Here is a 14,957-nt window from a genome sequence, read left to right as displayed (position 1 = left end):
GGCAACAACTTTTTCCTTGTTACCCGATATTGAGTCAAAACAGCAAAGTCTTCATGTGCCGGTAAGTCATCGAAAATTTCCAATTACTGATGCTTTAGAGTAACCGAATGTGATGTAATTGGAGATCTTGATGAATTGGCTATTTTGACAGAACACAGGCTTGCATTCCAGTGTGCTTACGAGCTGAGACTGCAGTGGCCCCTGTCTGTTCCATCCACCCCAAGGAACGAGGGAGGCCTTTTTTTTTCCTCTCCTCTCCATTTCCTGCGGGACACCCAGACATGTTAGCTGGTATACACAGTGTGCCCATGTAACCCCCCCATCATCCTGTGTGTGCATTCTTGTACTTGATTGTACACCCTAATAATAAATAAGATACACTTAGATGGTCAAACCTTCTCCTTATCTCATTTTCAGTATACAAGAGCAATCCAATATTCTCTTTAGAAGAGCTGCAGCCTTTCCAAGTGTGCAGATATTCATCAAACATTCTCCTCACAGACTTTAGAGATGATAGAGTATTCAGCTACTCTCTGGTTGTGTTAAGGATTTTTATTAAAGCATATAGAATACACTGATGGGAGAATTTCCAGCCACAGACACAATCTCACAATCCCTATATTGTTTACAAAAAGAGAACTGAAGATAGAGATAGCTCTCCTTCAAATAAAGATGGGACATTTAAATTGAGATACAGTGTCTTTAAGTAATGTCAGCACCAACACTCACAATTTGATAAAAAATATACTTTTATTAATAATATCTAAAAAAAAAATCTAAAAAACACACGTCCATTTCACAAAGACGCTTCTTCAGGGCTTTGCATTACAACAGTACCATTGTTGAAATGCAAAGCCCTGATGAAGCGTCTTTGTGAAACATGTTGGCTAATTCTGCATTTTGAAGCATCCGACTTTCAAGTATTCATCTGTGGCCTTTAATGTGCACTATGGATGTGTGTTTTTTAGATATTATTAATAAAAGTATATTTTTTATCAAATTGTGAGTGTTGGTGCTGACCTTACTTACAGACGCTGTATCTCAATTTAAACAACCCATCTTTATTTGAAGGAGAGCTATCGCTTTCTTCAGTTCTCTTTCTGTAAGGGTTTTTATCGTTTTTTTCTAATTATCAGTCATGGCATGCCTTGCATGTAACTGTTTTGGGAAACAGTTAAATTCATGGATTTACTTCACCTTTAAGGCCTCGTTCACACCATGGTCCAGAGATGTCAGTTTTTCTGCACACATTCTGCAAGAGAACAAATAAACAATTGTTCTCTATGTACCCTGTTCACACCACAACACTGGTATCACGTGCAGATTATTTCTGCACAGGAATCTGCAACATGTTTGCAGATTTCTGTGCGGAACAAAAACTGACGTGGCATCAACACTTTGGTGTGAGTGGGGGAACACAACTGATGCATGAAAACTAATATCAACGTGCATCAAAAGTCGCTGAAACGCACCTGAAAACTGATGTCAACGTGCATAAAAATTCACTGAAATGTGTATGAAAACTGATGTGAAATTGATGTAAACTCGTGTCTCTGCAAGTTAAATCTGCATGGTTTTCCCATCAGTTTTCATGTACATATGGTGTGAATGAGCCCCAAAAGCGATACTGTTGTTGAGATCCCTGTAATTTTCAAACAATAGCTAATACCGCAGTGTACTACATTACGTGTTACATATTTCAGAACAATATATACATAGTTTTTTTTTTTTTAAGGTATTTGTCCAATGCTATTTCTGTCTTGAAATATAATTGTGCAGACAGATCGCACTGGGCCCCCTGACCTGCTGGGCCCTGCAGAAGTCACGTGGTCTAAAGCTACAGTGAAATCCTTACATATACTAAATAAAGAAGAGAAACATTTCTTTTAATAATTTTTAGAAAAGCAGATATAACTGTCTCATTGTTTATTGAAACAGTCAAAATGTTAAATAGGATTTATGTAATTTGGATTAATTATACCAGTGGTTAAAGAGCTTGCGTGGCTCTTAATCTTCCCGCTACTCCAGACCAGATACATATGATAAAAGGCATGAAAATTATAAGTATATATATATATATATATATATATATATATATATATATATATATATATATATATATATATATATATATACTGTATATAATTCGGTTGGATGTTGTTGGTCATGAAAAGAATATAGAAAAAAACAAGGTGCTATAAAAAAAAAACTGATAATATTACATATAAATTCTTTGTGCAATTCTCAGACATTTTTTTCCCTATATGGCAAAAAAGACTGGAAACTTTGTATTCTGTGAGAAAACAATGAAATACAAATTGCCCTTTATAAATATACTGTGTTATTGCACTACATACACCATCATTGCTTCTTGCACTTTATTTTGAATATATTATTGTGTCTGCATATTCAGTTCTTTATCATCATGTGATAATATAAAAGAGATTAAATGTTGTCTGACAGTGAGTTTATCCTTAGAATGAATACATTTGAAGGAAAGAGTGCATATTACATTACTATACACACTCGATTTTAGGCTGGATTCACACCTATGCATTTTTAGTGCTTTTTGCAGTGCAAATCTGCAAAATGCACTTAAAATACATAGATGTGAATCCAGCCTAAGAATGTAGTGGAGATTGAGACTTATCTGATTCCTAAGTCGCAGAGCTCCAAGTATAATTAGTCATTCAATACAATTCTCTTCTTGCTGCAAGCTTTTTTTCCCCGATATACAAATTGAAATATACAAAAGTAAAAAAAAAAAAAAAAAAAAAAAAAAGTTGACTTGTCTTTAATCAGAGGCATTCAAATCAATGTCATCCTTCATGCAGCATTCGGTAACATAACGTCTTTTAAAATAACTTTTAATGTTATGCTGAATTAGCATTTTGTATCCAAGATAAGGTCCCAGATGTTTCATAATGATCATTATTTAGGAACACTGATTTTACATTACTGCGGTTAATGTAAATTGGAAGGCTCCAAATTGTTTTAGTCAAGTGAACCTATTTTAAATGATCCTTCAATGTTCTACTGGTGGGAAATTTGCTTCTGAAATATCCAGGGTGTCAGGTACATTCCCTGAAAACTGCAAGAGAAAATAAAATAAAGTTGTTATTTTTAATGTACCTAATAAATATGACCCAATTAGTTATTATTTTTCTAAAGTTAACTTGACATCTTTTCTGAATATTTGCAAGTACTACTTGCACCCTTCTTGTCCAGGAAAGTAGCTTTCTGAGATTGTTTTTAGCTTTCAGACGAGGCCTCAACCCTCCTATTTCCCAATCTCAGAAGATAGTGGCCAGTAAGGGAACTTTTATTCCCCCCTTTAATAAACCTGACTATTGTGAAGTATTGCGAGCTCCTGGAGGGTGGGTGGAGCTTTTGAATTTTCGCCCGATGAGTATAGCATCATGTACCTCATCTCAGACATGCACCGTATGACTTTACACTTATCGCTGAAAACAAAAAAAAAACCCAAGATCCCTTAGCTTAGAACAAGATCTCCCTGGAAGGAACTAGTGACATAGCCTTCCCAGGGTGCATCTGTGAGGCCCTGGCTATGTCACCTGCGCCTTAGAGAAACCAGGAAGTGGGAAGGTAAGAGGGCCCATACGACTATTTTCTCTGTACATGTAATGTAAGTATATGTTGTAGTGTGGAGGAGAACCGCACCCAGTTTTGAAGTTAGTGTCAGCAAGCAGGTCTTCCCACCGACCTCACATATACGAATAAAGTTCAAAGGTTGCTGCATTTAAAAATCGTTCCTTTATTTATCAAATTCTTCAGGAAAAGTTACATAGCAAAAAGGTCATTCCAGACAAAAATATTTTGAATATCGTTCAGACAGAGATTTCTGTTTCGGGCTTAATTGTTTCACACCCTTCCTCAGATCAGTCAGAACGCATCTATATGTAATGTAAGGATAAGTACTCATTTTACATTTCTTGAAGAGATATGAACAAAGTATCTTCAGTACACTACAATAACAGATTTTTATTAAATATTATTTAAAACACTGTGCCACAGGTTCACTTTTGAAAAGTTTTAATTGATTACCCCTGCAGGCCTTCCCACTATCTAATGCCAATTGCACTAAGATGTTCAACTTATAAACTTTTATGTCTTATTGCATATTACTACTAGTGAAAATTCTGCATTTAATTGTGTGGAGCAGGTCGAATAGGATTCTCAAGCACATTTATTAATTAACTTTTTAGGACACCAATGGACTTTTATGTCTTATTGCATATTATTACTATTGGCATTTTATTGGTATTTTAATACATTGTTTATTGCACTATTTTTATTATTAATGTGAAGTGTATGGATATGAATTGACACCTAGCGCTAATTCATTTTGCCAAACATTTTTTTTTTTTTGCTTTTATTCACAGTAGATTGTATAAAACAATAGTCTCACCTGTGGTAAGGCTGTGTTTGAATTATGAGTATCAACTGTAGCAAGAGAAGGGATGCGGGAGTCTGGAATTGTCTTGTTCTCTTTCTTTCCCAACTTTGAACTGCGAACTACAAAATAATTTATTACTAATCTGACAATAGTTAATTACAATAACAAAAACTTCAAATTAAGCTTTTTTACCATCTCCATGTCAATTTGTATTTAGCAAGTATAGAAAATATTGGTTAATCTTGCCAAAAATGCAGTATCCTTGTGACTACTTGTGAACTGACCTGAAGCTTAAAACATTTCTAATTCTCCCACCCCCCATATAATGGCATAGAATAAGGGCTGAGTAAGGCTAGGTTAACATCTCTGTGGCTGGGGAAAACGCATAAAGTCATGTGCATTCCCACCCCGCAGAGAAACGCACTGCAGCACCACGCATTTCAGTGTGGCACAATTTCAGAAAAAGCTTGTTGTCTTTAGCCTCTGCTTATCTCACCAGTAAGGCTGCTCTACCCTTGACGTGCATGTGCAAACACGCAAAAAATGTAAACAAAGCCTAATAACCTGTACACGCAATCTGAAAATCGTATGAAAAATACCGTTACACAGCTTTTGATTGCCGATTACGACAGTTCATCCGATATTATCCAATCGGACAAGCACAAATTATTATTATTTTTTTGTACGCTACCAGATCATACGATTTTCATTTAATCAGTACCGTTGTCAACTGAAAAGACAATAGAAATACACTACAACACATTACATTACTTCTGAATTTGTATTCTGTCGTATGAGAATTTTGATAACTTTAGTAACCTATTCAAGTTCTACTTGCAACTGCGGATCTGTCATCCGATTTTCAGATCGTGTGTATGGGGCATTAAGGGAAAGAAAGTATGTTATTCGCAGGATCACCAGACAAAAAAGGGGAAAAAAGACAGAAAAGAATAAACATTTTACAGAAAAAAACGTTGCTCCACGTAGCCCAATCCCAACCAAAAATCAGCAGCCTGATATGGCAGTCAGCCCGTAAACTATACTGGGAGCACTAATGAGCTCTTGAGGATGAATAAACGTCTCACCACCATTATTATTTTCTTGAAACATCTGCCTGTCCCTAATACTGGCTTCAGCCTCTCTAAGAACTTTTGTTATTTAAAGCTGAAGATTAACCCCCCACCCCTCCAAATTTTTACCTATAGCTTTAGTGACCTAGGTTAATGGTATTGTGCAGGGAACTCGATCCTGTACAAATCTTCCATGCAGGGTGCCCAGTCCTCTTCCTGCTGGTGAACTTCTGGTAACAGTTCTGAGTCCAATGTGAAGCTACATTTAACAAACGTTGGATGAAGACCTGCCCCCTTCTCCCTCCTCCTCTTATGAGAAAAGTTGTTTCATAGGAGTTGATTTACTAAAACTGGAGAGGGCAAAATCTGATGCAGCAGTGCATGGTAGCCAATCAGCTTCTAACTTCAGCTTGTTCCATTAAGCTTTGACAGATTTTGCACTCACCAGTTTTAGTAAATCGACCCCATAGTGTATACTTCCTGTAACACAATCTCTGAACTATGGGGAAAGGATCCTGTGATTTATCTGACTCTCCCCCAGAGATAGTGTTACATGCAGTGTATATTATGAAACAACTTTTCACAATGGAGGAGAAGGAAGGAGGGGGTGGGACCCAATAAAGAACTTGTTCACTACAGCTTTACAGAAGACTCAGAGCTATTATGTCCCTCAGCGACAGAAGCTCTGCAGCAGGAAGAGGACCGGGCATCCATACACAGAACATTTCTACAGAATCTAGCTGTCTACAGAAAGTGGGCATCCTTTATTACAGGTAAACTAAGTCACTGAAGATTGAGGATTTTTTTATCTAACTTAAAGCTTTAAAACTGCACTCCAGGATAAACAAATAGCATAGTATAAGAGACATGGATATTCCTTATTGAAATTTAGTTTTTTGTATTTCTTTCAGATCATTGCAGTAATCCAGTATGAATGGTTGTTTGCAATAAAGACCAGTCACTGCTGCTCTCTCTCCTTGTATAAGGTGACTGGTCTTGTATCTACCCCTGCTGTAGATTTTTGCAGGCAACTTGTAGTGGGTGGGGCCTGCTGGGTCCCTCCCACAACTATAATCTCTGCATGGGATATGTACAGCCCAGTGATGAAGTTACAACTGCTTTACAAGATAATAACCATATTTTCAATGGCTTTTAGTGCACACAAAGTAGATTTATATTCTTTACAGCTGTTGAGGAATATATTTTTTGTGTCTGGGATTCAGCTTTTAAAACATAACATGGTTTGAAATAACACACAATTGCTTAAATAAAGTGACCCAACTCAGGGGGTTCTAAGTAATCAGTAGCTGCTATAAGGGGAAGGGGTTTCTATACTCACTGCCCACTTTATTAGGTACACCTTGCCTTCAGAACTGCCTTAATCCTTTGTGGTATAGATTCAACAAAGGTGCTCTATTGGGTTGAGATCTGGTGACTGTGGAGGCCATTGGAGGACAGTGAACTCATTGTCATGTTCAAGAAACCAGTTTGAGGTGATTTGAGCTTTGTGACATGGTGCACTATCCTGCTGGAAGTAGCCATCAGAAGATGTGTACACTGTAGTCATAAAGGGATGGACATGGTCAGCTACAATACTCAGATAGGCCGTAAACGATGCTCAATTGGTAATAAGGGGCCCAAAGCGTACCAAGAAAATATCCCCCACATCATTACACCACCAGCCTGAACCGTTGATACAAGGAAGGATGGATCTATGCTTTCATGTTGTTTATGCCAAATTCTGACCCAACCATCTAATTGTCACAGCTGAAATCAAGACTCATCAGACCAGGCAACGTTTTTCCAATCTTCTATTGTCCATTTTGGTGAGCTTGTGCAAACTGTAGCCTCAGTTTCCTGTTCTTAGCTGACAGGGGTGGCACCCGATGATGTCTTCTGCTGCTGTAGCCCATCTGCTTCAAGATCCAATGTGTTGTGCATTCAGAGATGATATTCTGCATAACTTGGTTGTAACAAGTAGTTGAGTTACTGTTGCCTTTCTATTATCTCAAACCAGCCTGCCCATTTTCCTCTGGCCTCTGACATCAACAAGGCATTTTTGTCCACACAACTGTTGCTCACTGGATATTTTCTCTTTTTCTGTAAATTCTCTGTAAACCCTAAAGATGGTTGTGCATGAAAATCGCAGTAGATCAGCAGTTTTTGGAATTACTCAGACCTGCCCATCTGGCACCAACAACCATGCCACGATCACAGTCACTTAAATCCCCTTTATTTTCCATTCTGATGCTTGGTTTAAACTTCAGCAAGTCGTCTTCACCATGTCTAGATGCCTAAATGCATTGAGTTGCTGCCATGTAATTGGCTGATAAGCAATTTGTGTTACCAAGCAATTGAACAGGTGTACCTAATAAAGCAGGGATCTGCAATTAGCGGACCTCCAGCTGTTGCAGAACTACAAGTCCCATGAGGCATAGCGAGACTCTGACAGCCACCAGCATGACACCCAGAGACAGAGGCATGATGGGACTTGTAGTTTTGCAACAGCTGGAGGTCCGCTAATTGCAGATCCCTGTAATAAAGTGTCCAGTGAGTGTATACTAATACCAATACTAATAATATTGGGAAATAGTTTCAGAAAAGCATGAGATAAAGAAAAAAAATAATAAAGGCATACCACTATAGAAATTATATCCCTCTGTGCCTTTAAGTTCTGGTAAATGGCCATAGCTCAACTCTGGCAGCCTCATGTCGGTTCTTGAAAACTCCCATTTTTTCCTGTTTAGTTGAAGAAGGCTCTTTTCATTGGCAACCTGTTGTCAAAAGCATCTTTGAGTTAACGTAGACTTCTAAAAGGTACATTTACTTTACTTTGCTTAATTGAATTATTCTGGCTTGTCACACTTGCACACTGAAAACCCATTGATAACAAAGCCTTGTTAAAGGCATTGTCCACTTTCAAATGTTTTTGTTGTTTTACCTAGGTATTACTGTAGCTATATTCCCTATGCTGTTTGTTTGCTTTACCTTGTAATGACTGAGTCACTTGCTGTGACTGCAGTTTGACAAGGTCAAATCAGGACATCACGTTCCATGTCACACAGCATCCAGTGCATGCCTAGCCCTTTCCTCTGTGTTACATCACAAATTTGGAAGTGTTAATGTGACAAAAACACATCTCTTCCAGCAAGGTGAAATCTCTGTTATTGCTCTGCCTTTTTGTGTCTGTATCAGATCTAATTACTATGTAGTGCTCACCTGCAGAGTGCTAGACAGAAAAACACAGGGATTTTGAGATATACAGTAAAAGCTTGGATTGTGAGCATAATTCGTTCTGGAAACATGCTTGTAATCCAAAGCACTCATATCAAAGCACATTTCCCCATAAGAAATAATGGAAACTCTGATGATTCTTTCCACAACCATTTATTCATAAGCCCTTCAGTTTATAGTCCATATAAAAAGATTATAACAATGTGATAGGTTCTGTAACCGTAAAATGTCCATTCACAAATGGCAGCCTCTATAAGGGGATTAGAAGCAAAATCCAGCAGAAGCTACAGGGTAGCTTTACCCCGGATAACTGAATTCTTACTGTAGATGTACTTCTTTTAATCATCAACCATGTGAGTTGCTAAATGTTGTACCTTCATTAAATATAACCATGTTGCTACACTTAGAGGCGCCTCTCTTCTCTTTTATACTCAGTTGTGACATGACACTACTTGTGTATCAAGACATCGCTTGTATATCAAGTCAAAATGTATTTAAAAATTTTGCTTGTCTTGCCAAACACTCTAAAACCAAGTTATTCTTAATCCAAGATTTTATTGTATAGTAATTGTGAGCTCAGTTCTCAAAATACAGACACAGGTTATGCATTAACCTGTGCTGTGCCACACAGCATGCCTCATGTTTAACCACTTCAATACTTTCACCCCCTTCCTGCGCAGGCCAATTTTCAGTGATTTCACTTTGAATGACAATTGTGCAGTCATGCAACACTGTGTAAGGAAAGGATTACCAAAAGCTGGCAAGTCTGTTTACATGTGACCAGCTTTGATTAGACAAAGCTGATGACATGGTAAAGGGCCCTGCGGGAGGCGCAGTCATGGGATGATGTCCATGGACAACCTCCCAGAACTGGGGAGCTGTGCTGTAGCTGGTTTTTGACTAAAGTGTGGGCGGGAAGAGGTTAAACATGATCATAAAATTCTGACACAGGAATGTGAAGACTTATGCCCTGTACAGGCGGTCGGACTTTCCAACGGAAAATGTGCGATCGGATCGTGTTTTCGGAAAATCCGATCGTGTGTGGGTTCCATCAGACTTTTTCCATCGGAATTTCTGACACACAAAGTTTGAGAGCTGGATCAAACACAAAATCCGATTGTTTCAATTCCGATCGTGTGTAGACAATTCCGATGGACAAAGTGCCACACATGCTCAGAATAAATTACGAGACGAAAGCTATTGGCTACTGGCCCGTTTATAGTCCCGTCGTACTTGTTGTAAGTCACCTCATTCAGAACGATTGGATTTTCCAACAACTTTGTGTGACCGTGTGTATGCAAGACAAAGTTTGGGCTAAAATCCGTCAGAAAAAATCAGACGGATTTTGACGTCGGAAAGTCCAACCGTGTGTACAGGGCATTACTCTACTATAGCTGAGTGTACAGGCCAATAAATTACATCATGAAAACACATGATCAATACACACCTTGTGAAAAACACAGGGTACAGGTTGGGAGGTTTATAATGCATTTAGACTCATTTTTTTTTTTTTTTACTTATATCATATGTATTAAACACAGAAAATCAGCATGTAGAAGTAGCTCTTTCATGGCATTTACTCAGCCTCTCTGTTTCAGCACATTTGTAATAAGATATATTCCCCAGAATGGATTGTTTAAAAAAAAAAAAAGAACTCCAGGAAATTGATCCGTTTTAAGAATCTGCTGGCTTATGTGGCGTTGGGTCCAGTGAGATGTATGCCACCTCTCTTTGATTTACTATTTACTAATTTAAGCACTGGGACTGGGAGTACAGCTATGTGCCTGCTGTGTGACTGCCCGTTCCTCCCCTCCACTGTCCATTTACAAAAGACTTTTGTGAATGGGCTCACATCATAAAAAGCCTTCCATGACTGGGCAGGAGGGGCAGGCAAAGCAGCTTCAAATGAATCTGCAGCTTCTGTATCTTACACTCGAAGGCCCAGCATCCAAAAAGCTGGACGTATAGTGGTAGCTGTACTCCCTATGTTCTGTAAACATGTAACTAGCATGTGAGTTCAGAGAAATATATATACCAACAAAGGAATAAGCCCACAAGTTGGCACTTACAGGATTTACATATAGTATTACAGTATATAGCTTGTTAACCTCTGAGGAATAGGGGGGATGCTCAGTGGCCTGGGCAATCTTTGTTATGTATGAGGCTATGTACTAGAAGTTGAGATAGTCTTGGCTAATCAATAAAAAAGGTTAAATACGAGCCTATCCAACAAAATAAATCATGTTCTGTGGAAACACCCTGTACTTCATTTATCAAGCTTTCAGCAATTGAGAGGTCTTCTCGGCTATCCAACTGTAGTTAAACGCTGGGTGGAAAAAAAGCCATATAAAAGAGGCATTTAAATGTATTTACTGAATTATACAATACAAAAAAGGAATAATAGCATGTAAAGTACAATACTCCAGTTCAATCAAATTTTGCCTTTCATCAATAACAAAGAAAGAGAGTAGATGATTAGTTGCAATGGGTTACTCTGCATTAGAGCCCAAAATGTTTGTTTATAAAAAAAAAAATGCATGACCTTACCAGACTTGAAACATTTTGATTATAAGAATTTCCTTGGGCAGGTCTTCCTCCATTTAGTTTGAAACTGCTTACATATATTTTACTCTTTTCTTCTCCCCTGCAATAATAAGAAAATATGCTGTCCTTAACAAATGGCATAGTAATATAACTAATAAAATATTAAAATATTAGATGAATTTTAGAACATTTTGCAAGAACGTGCAATAGGTTAAGAGGTTTCATGCAGTTCAGAACCTCTAAGTTAATTAGCAAATAGCAAATTAGGTAGGTAGCAATGTAGTTCAAAAACAGTATCTTATACATGAAACTCACAGCGAGCTTTAGGCCTGATACACATGGCCTGATACACATGGAAAGTAAAAGAAAATCCCAATTTAAAAATAATAGGGGGGAAATCTTCCAACGGGGACACTAGTTCTGATGACCTGGGGGTCCCCAGGGAATTCCCTAATTTGCAGGGATTTCTCCTCATTTCTTGTTTGGCTATGGAATAGAAAGTGAAGAGAAATCTCCGCAATGGCACATAAATGGTGACAGGGGTTAAAACCCTCCCTTGCGCTATTCAAAATAATAAAAACATTTTTTTGCCTATGGTTCTACTTTTATTGATATGCCCATAAAAGTGTCTCACAACTACTATTTATATTTGTGTAGAAAGAGCTAATAAAGATTGTTTAACAGTTTGCTTTATAAATGAACCCCTATATGGCCAAAAGTTTGACCATCGCACCTATATGAACTTGATGGATTTCCCATTCCAAAGCCATGAGAATTAAGAGAGTTGTTGTGTCCCCCCCCCCCCCCCGCCCCCCCATTCCTTGGAACCATACCAGCCTCCACTTTTCCCACAAGATTGTAGAGTGTGTCTGTGGGAATTCGTGTCTAATCAGTCAAAAGAGCATTAGTAAGGTCAGGTACTGATGTTGAGAAGACCTGGCTCACAAACACCATTCCACTTTATCTCAAGGGTGTTCGATAAGGTTAAAGTCAGAGCTCTGTGCAGGTCATTTGAGTTTTTCCACATCAAACTGGTCAGACAATGTATGTATCGATTTGGCTTTGTGCATGGGGTACAATCATGCTGGAACATAAAAGGGCCTTTTACAAACTCCTTAACTGGAACACCTGAACTCAATAATTTACAGTAGGTGTAACAGTAAGGTTCCCACATACCTTTGGTCATATAGTGTAGTAAACAAATTGACCACACTTGACTTGAAGACACCATCTCCCTTGTTAGTATAAGACCGCTTTCACATTGAGATGGTTTTCAAGCATTTTAGCACTATAAATAGCCTCTAAATAACACCTGAAATCCGCCTCCCATTCTTTTCAGTGTGACTTTTCACACTGAGGTGGTGCTCTTGCAGGACGCTAGGAAAAGTCCTGCAAGCGGCATCTTTGGGGTGTTAAATGAATGGACAGCGCTTCCAAAACACCTGAAAAGTGCTTCAGAAGCGTTGAAACACGGTTCCTTTTAACCTCTTCGTTGGGATTAAAAGCACCCCACTATCGGCCACTAAAGCGCCGCAAAAATGAGCTGCGCTTTAGCGCTAAAGGCCGGGAGCTGCACGGTCACTGCAGTGTGAAAGTAGCCTAAATTAGAAATAGTCCTATAGATGGGACTTTATAGGTTTCAAAGAGGAGTTTTTTTTTAGCTATGGACTTGGGATACTTTTGTCTAACTGATGAAGCTGATTGCAAAACATGTCAGAACTGCAACACCTCCACCCTGTGATTGGAGAAGTCTTATGCAGTACTTGTAATTAGAATAGTATAATTTAACAGGACTACTCTTTCCTGTGTAATTTAATCCATGTGAAGATAAATGGTAACAGAAGCCTATATATTAAGGGGTGCTGATTCATAGGTATATTCAAATTGTGCAATACAGTGTATTTGTTGTATATGTATTTCAAATATACATTTTTATTTTTAATTAAAAACATGCATTTAATTTGTTCAATGTTGTTTTTAGCACCTATAAAGTCCGATCTATATGGCTATTTTTGATTCACCCTTGGATAAAAGCAAAAGGGAATAGGGTCACTAATGTTTTATAAAAAAACAAAAAACAAACTCCAAATACCTGAAACTAACATGGCTGGAGCCAGATGATGCAGTGGCATTGGAAGATAAATGCGGAGAAATGGCAGTGAGGTTGTAGCTTATTGGAGGAATCATCCCAGCTGGGCTTTTATGGTGATCTAGGCTGTTGCTTGACTCTTTTAGTGTGACGTAAGGTACTGTCCTTCCCTGATTAGTGGTACCAGTAAATAAACCACTGGCATTAGATGCCCCATCAGTCTTCTCAGCCTTTTCGGAATCCATTTTAATGATTTTCACCTTTAAAGGTTTAGTCTCCTTTACTTTGTGATCGATATTAAAATCCTGCATACAAAAATAAAAATATTGGATAGATTATGTGTTTCTAAGAACTGTAGAAAAATACATGATGCTGATATCCCATTTTTTCAGTAACACAGCATAAGAGAATGACCTTTGGAGACTCTGTGTTTCTTTAATGACAGATTATCTTTATTTCTTTTTCATAATAGGTCTCCACATGGCCTGTTCAGAATTGTGAAAACGCCTATAACATTTATCAGTTCGCAGCATTGGCTCAACTTACTTAATACATTCTAACCTAGTCACCACTTACTGTATTGCTTTATACTGGAGGCTTCTTTCCAACAAATAAATATGAACAGCCAACATTCAGTCTGTACGTATGTCAGTTTGTCCGTTTGACTGGCTTTTGTTGGATGTACATGCTGGAGTACCAGCATCCAATCGTCTCCCGATCAGCACTCTCAGCCAATGGCAGGGAGCGCTTATCAGAGTGCTCTGGTCGGTTCCCCCAGAACACAACCATTCAGCGGGGGAGATCACTGTACTATCTTTGAATAGTGAGTACAGAGGCTCCAACCAGAGCTCTCAGGTTTTTTTTGTTCAAACTAAAAAAAACTAGTAGTGTGTACCAGGCTTTGGGATGCATGTCACGCTTTTTGATATCTGCAAGAATGCAGCCATTTTTGGTGTCACTTGTGCATTTAAAACGGAGTGACCAATGTGCTGAAAAAATATATCTTGCATACAATGTCCATTAGAGAGATTTCCACTTTTTTTCCTGTCTTGATGACAACAGTTTTATTAACCTCCCTGGCGGTACGATTATTTCGGATTTTAGGTGCTAAAAGCGGTACAATTATTTTGCTTGAAAATTTGGCGTTTTATATTGTAGTCCTGTAATTCTTAGGAATAACTCTCTTAAATCTGTCCAAACCAGAGTCTAGCAGACATCCCGGGTATGATAAAGTTTGAAAAATGAAATCATAAATTATAATATAATAAATAACTATAAATAATTGTACCAAATAATAATATAACAATAATAAAAATTATTCAATAATGTAATCAAATCAAAAACACTGAAATTTGCTCAGTTGCAGAATTGTCACTGTCATTACTTTTCAGTATTTGATGACGGATCTCCCCACAAATCGCTATCGCTCAATTCTGCGAGTGATTCCAATTTATTATCGCTATTTTCTAGCTGGTCTAAAATCATTTTTGATGTAAAGGGACAGTTTTGGTTGCTATGGACAATCTCCAGTTTCCAGGCATAAAGAACAGTTTTTATAATATAAAACTGCATGCAGGACACTGGGCAGACCACTAGGGACAAA

At 38.0% G+C, this 14,957-nt stretch overlaps 1 protein-coding gene across 1 annotated transcript in view; it reads right to left on the bottom strand.

Moving 5' to 3' along the window:
- Window positions 1-537: 537 nt before the first annotated feature.
- CDKL2 (cyclin dependent kinase like 2) overlaps window positions 538-14,957 on the bottom strand; it is a 73,825-nt gene continuing 59,405 nt past the window's right edge. Inside the window, exons 9-13 of the mRNA XM_077476533.1 lie at window positions 13,358-13,659; window positions 11,269-11,365; window positions 8,126-8,261; window positions 4,430-4,536; window positions 538-3,091 (exon numbers count right to left, since the gene is read on the bottom strand). Of these exons, the coding sequence (XP_077332659.1) occupies window positions 3,026-3,091; window positions 4,430-4,536; window positions 8,126-8,261; window positions 11,269-11,365; window positions 13,358-13,659 (708 nt within the window). The 3' untranslated portion in view covers window positions 538-3,025. The remainder of the gene's footprint in view (window positions 3,092-4,429; window positions 4,537-8,125; window positions 8,262-11,268; window positions 11,366-13,357; window positions 13,660-14,957) is intronic.

This window comes from Lithobates pipiens, unplaced genomic scaffold, assembly GCF_037356315.1.
Source record: "Lithobates pipiens isolate NorthernLeopardFrog02 unplaced genomic scaffold, aLitPip1_a1.2 Scaffold_13, whole genome shotgun sequence".
Lineage (NCBI taxonomy): Eukaryota > Metazoa > Chordata > Amphibia > Anura > Ranidae > Lithobates > Lithobates pipiens.
This window is presented reverse-complemented; position numbering and strand designations above follow the sequence as displayed.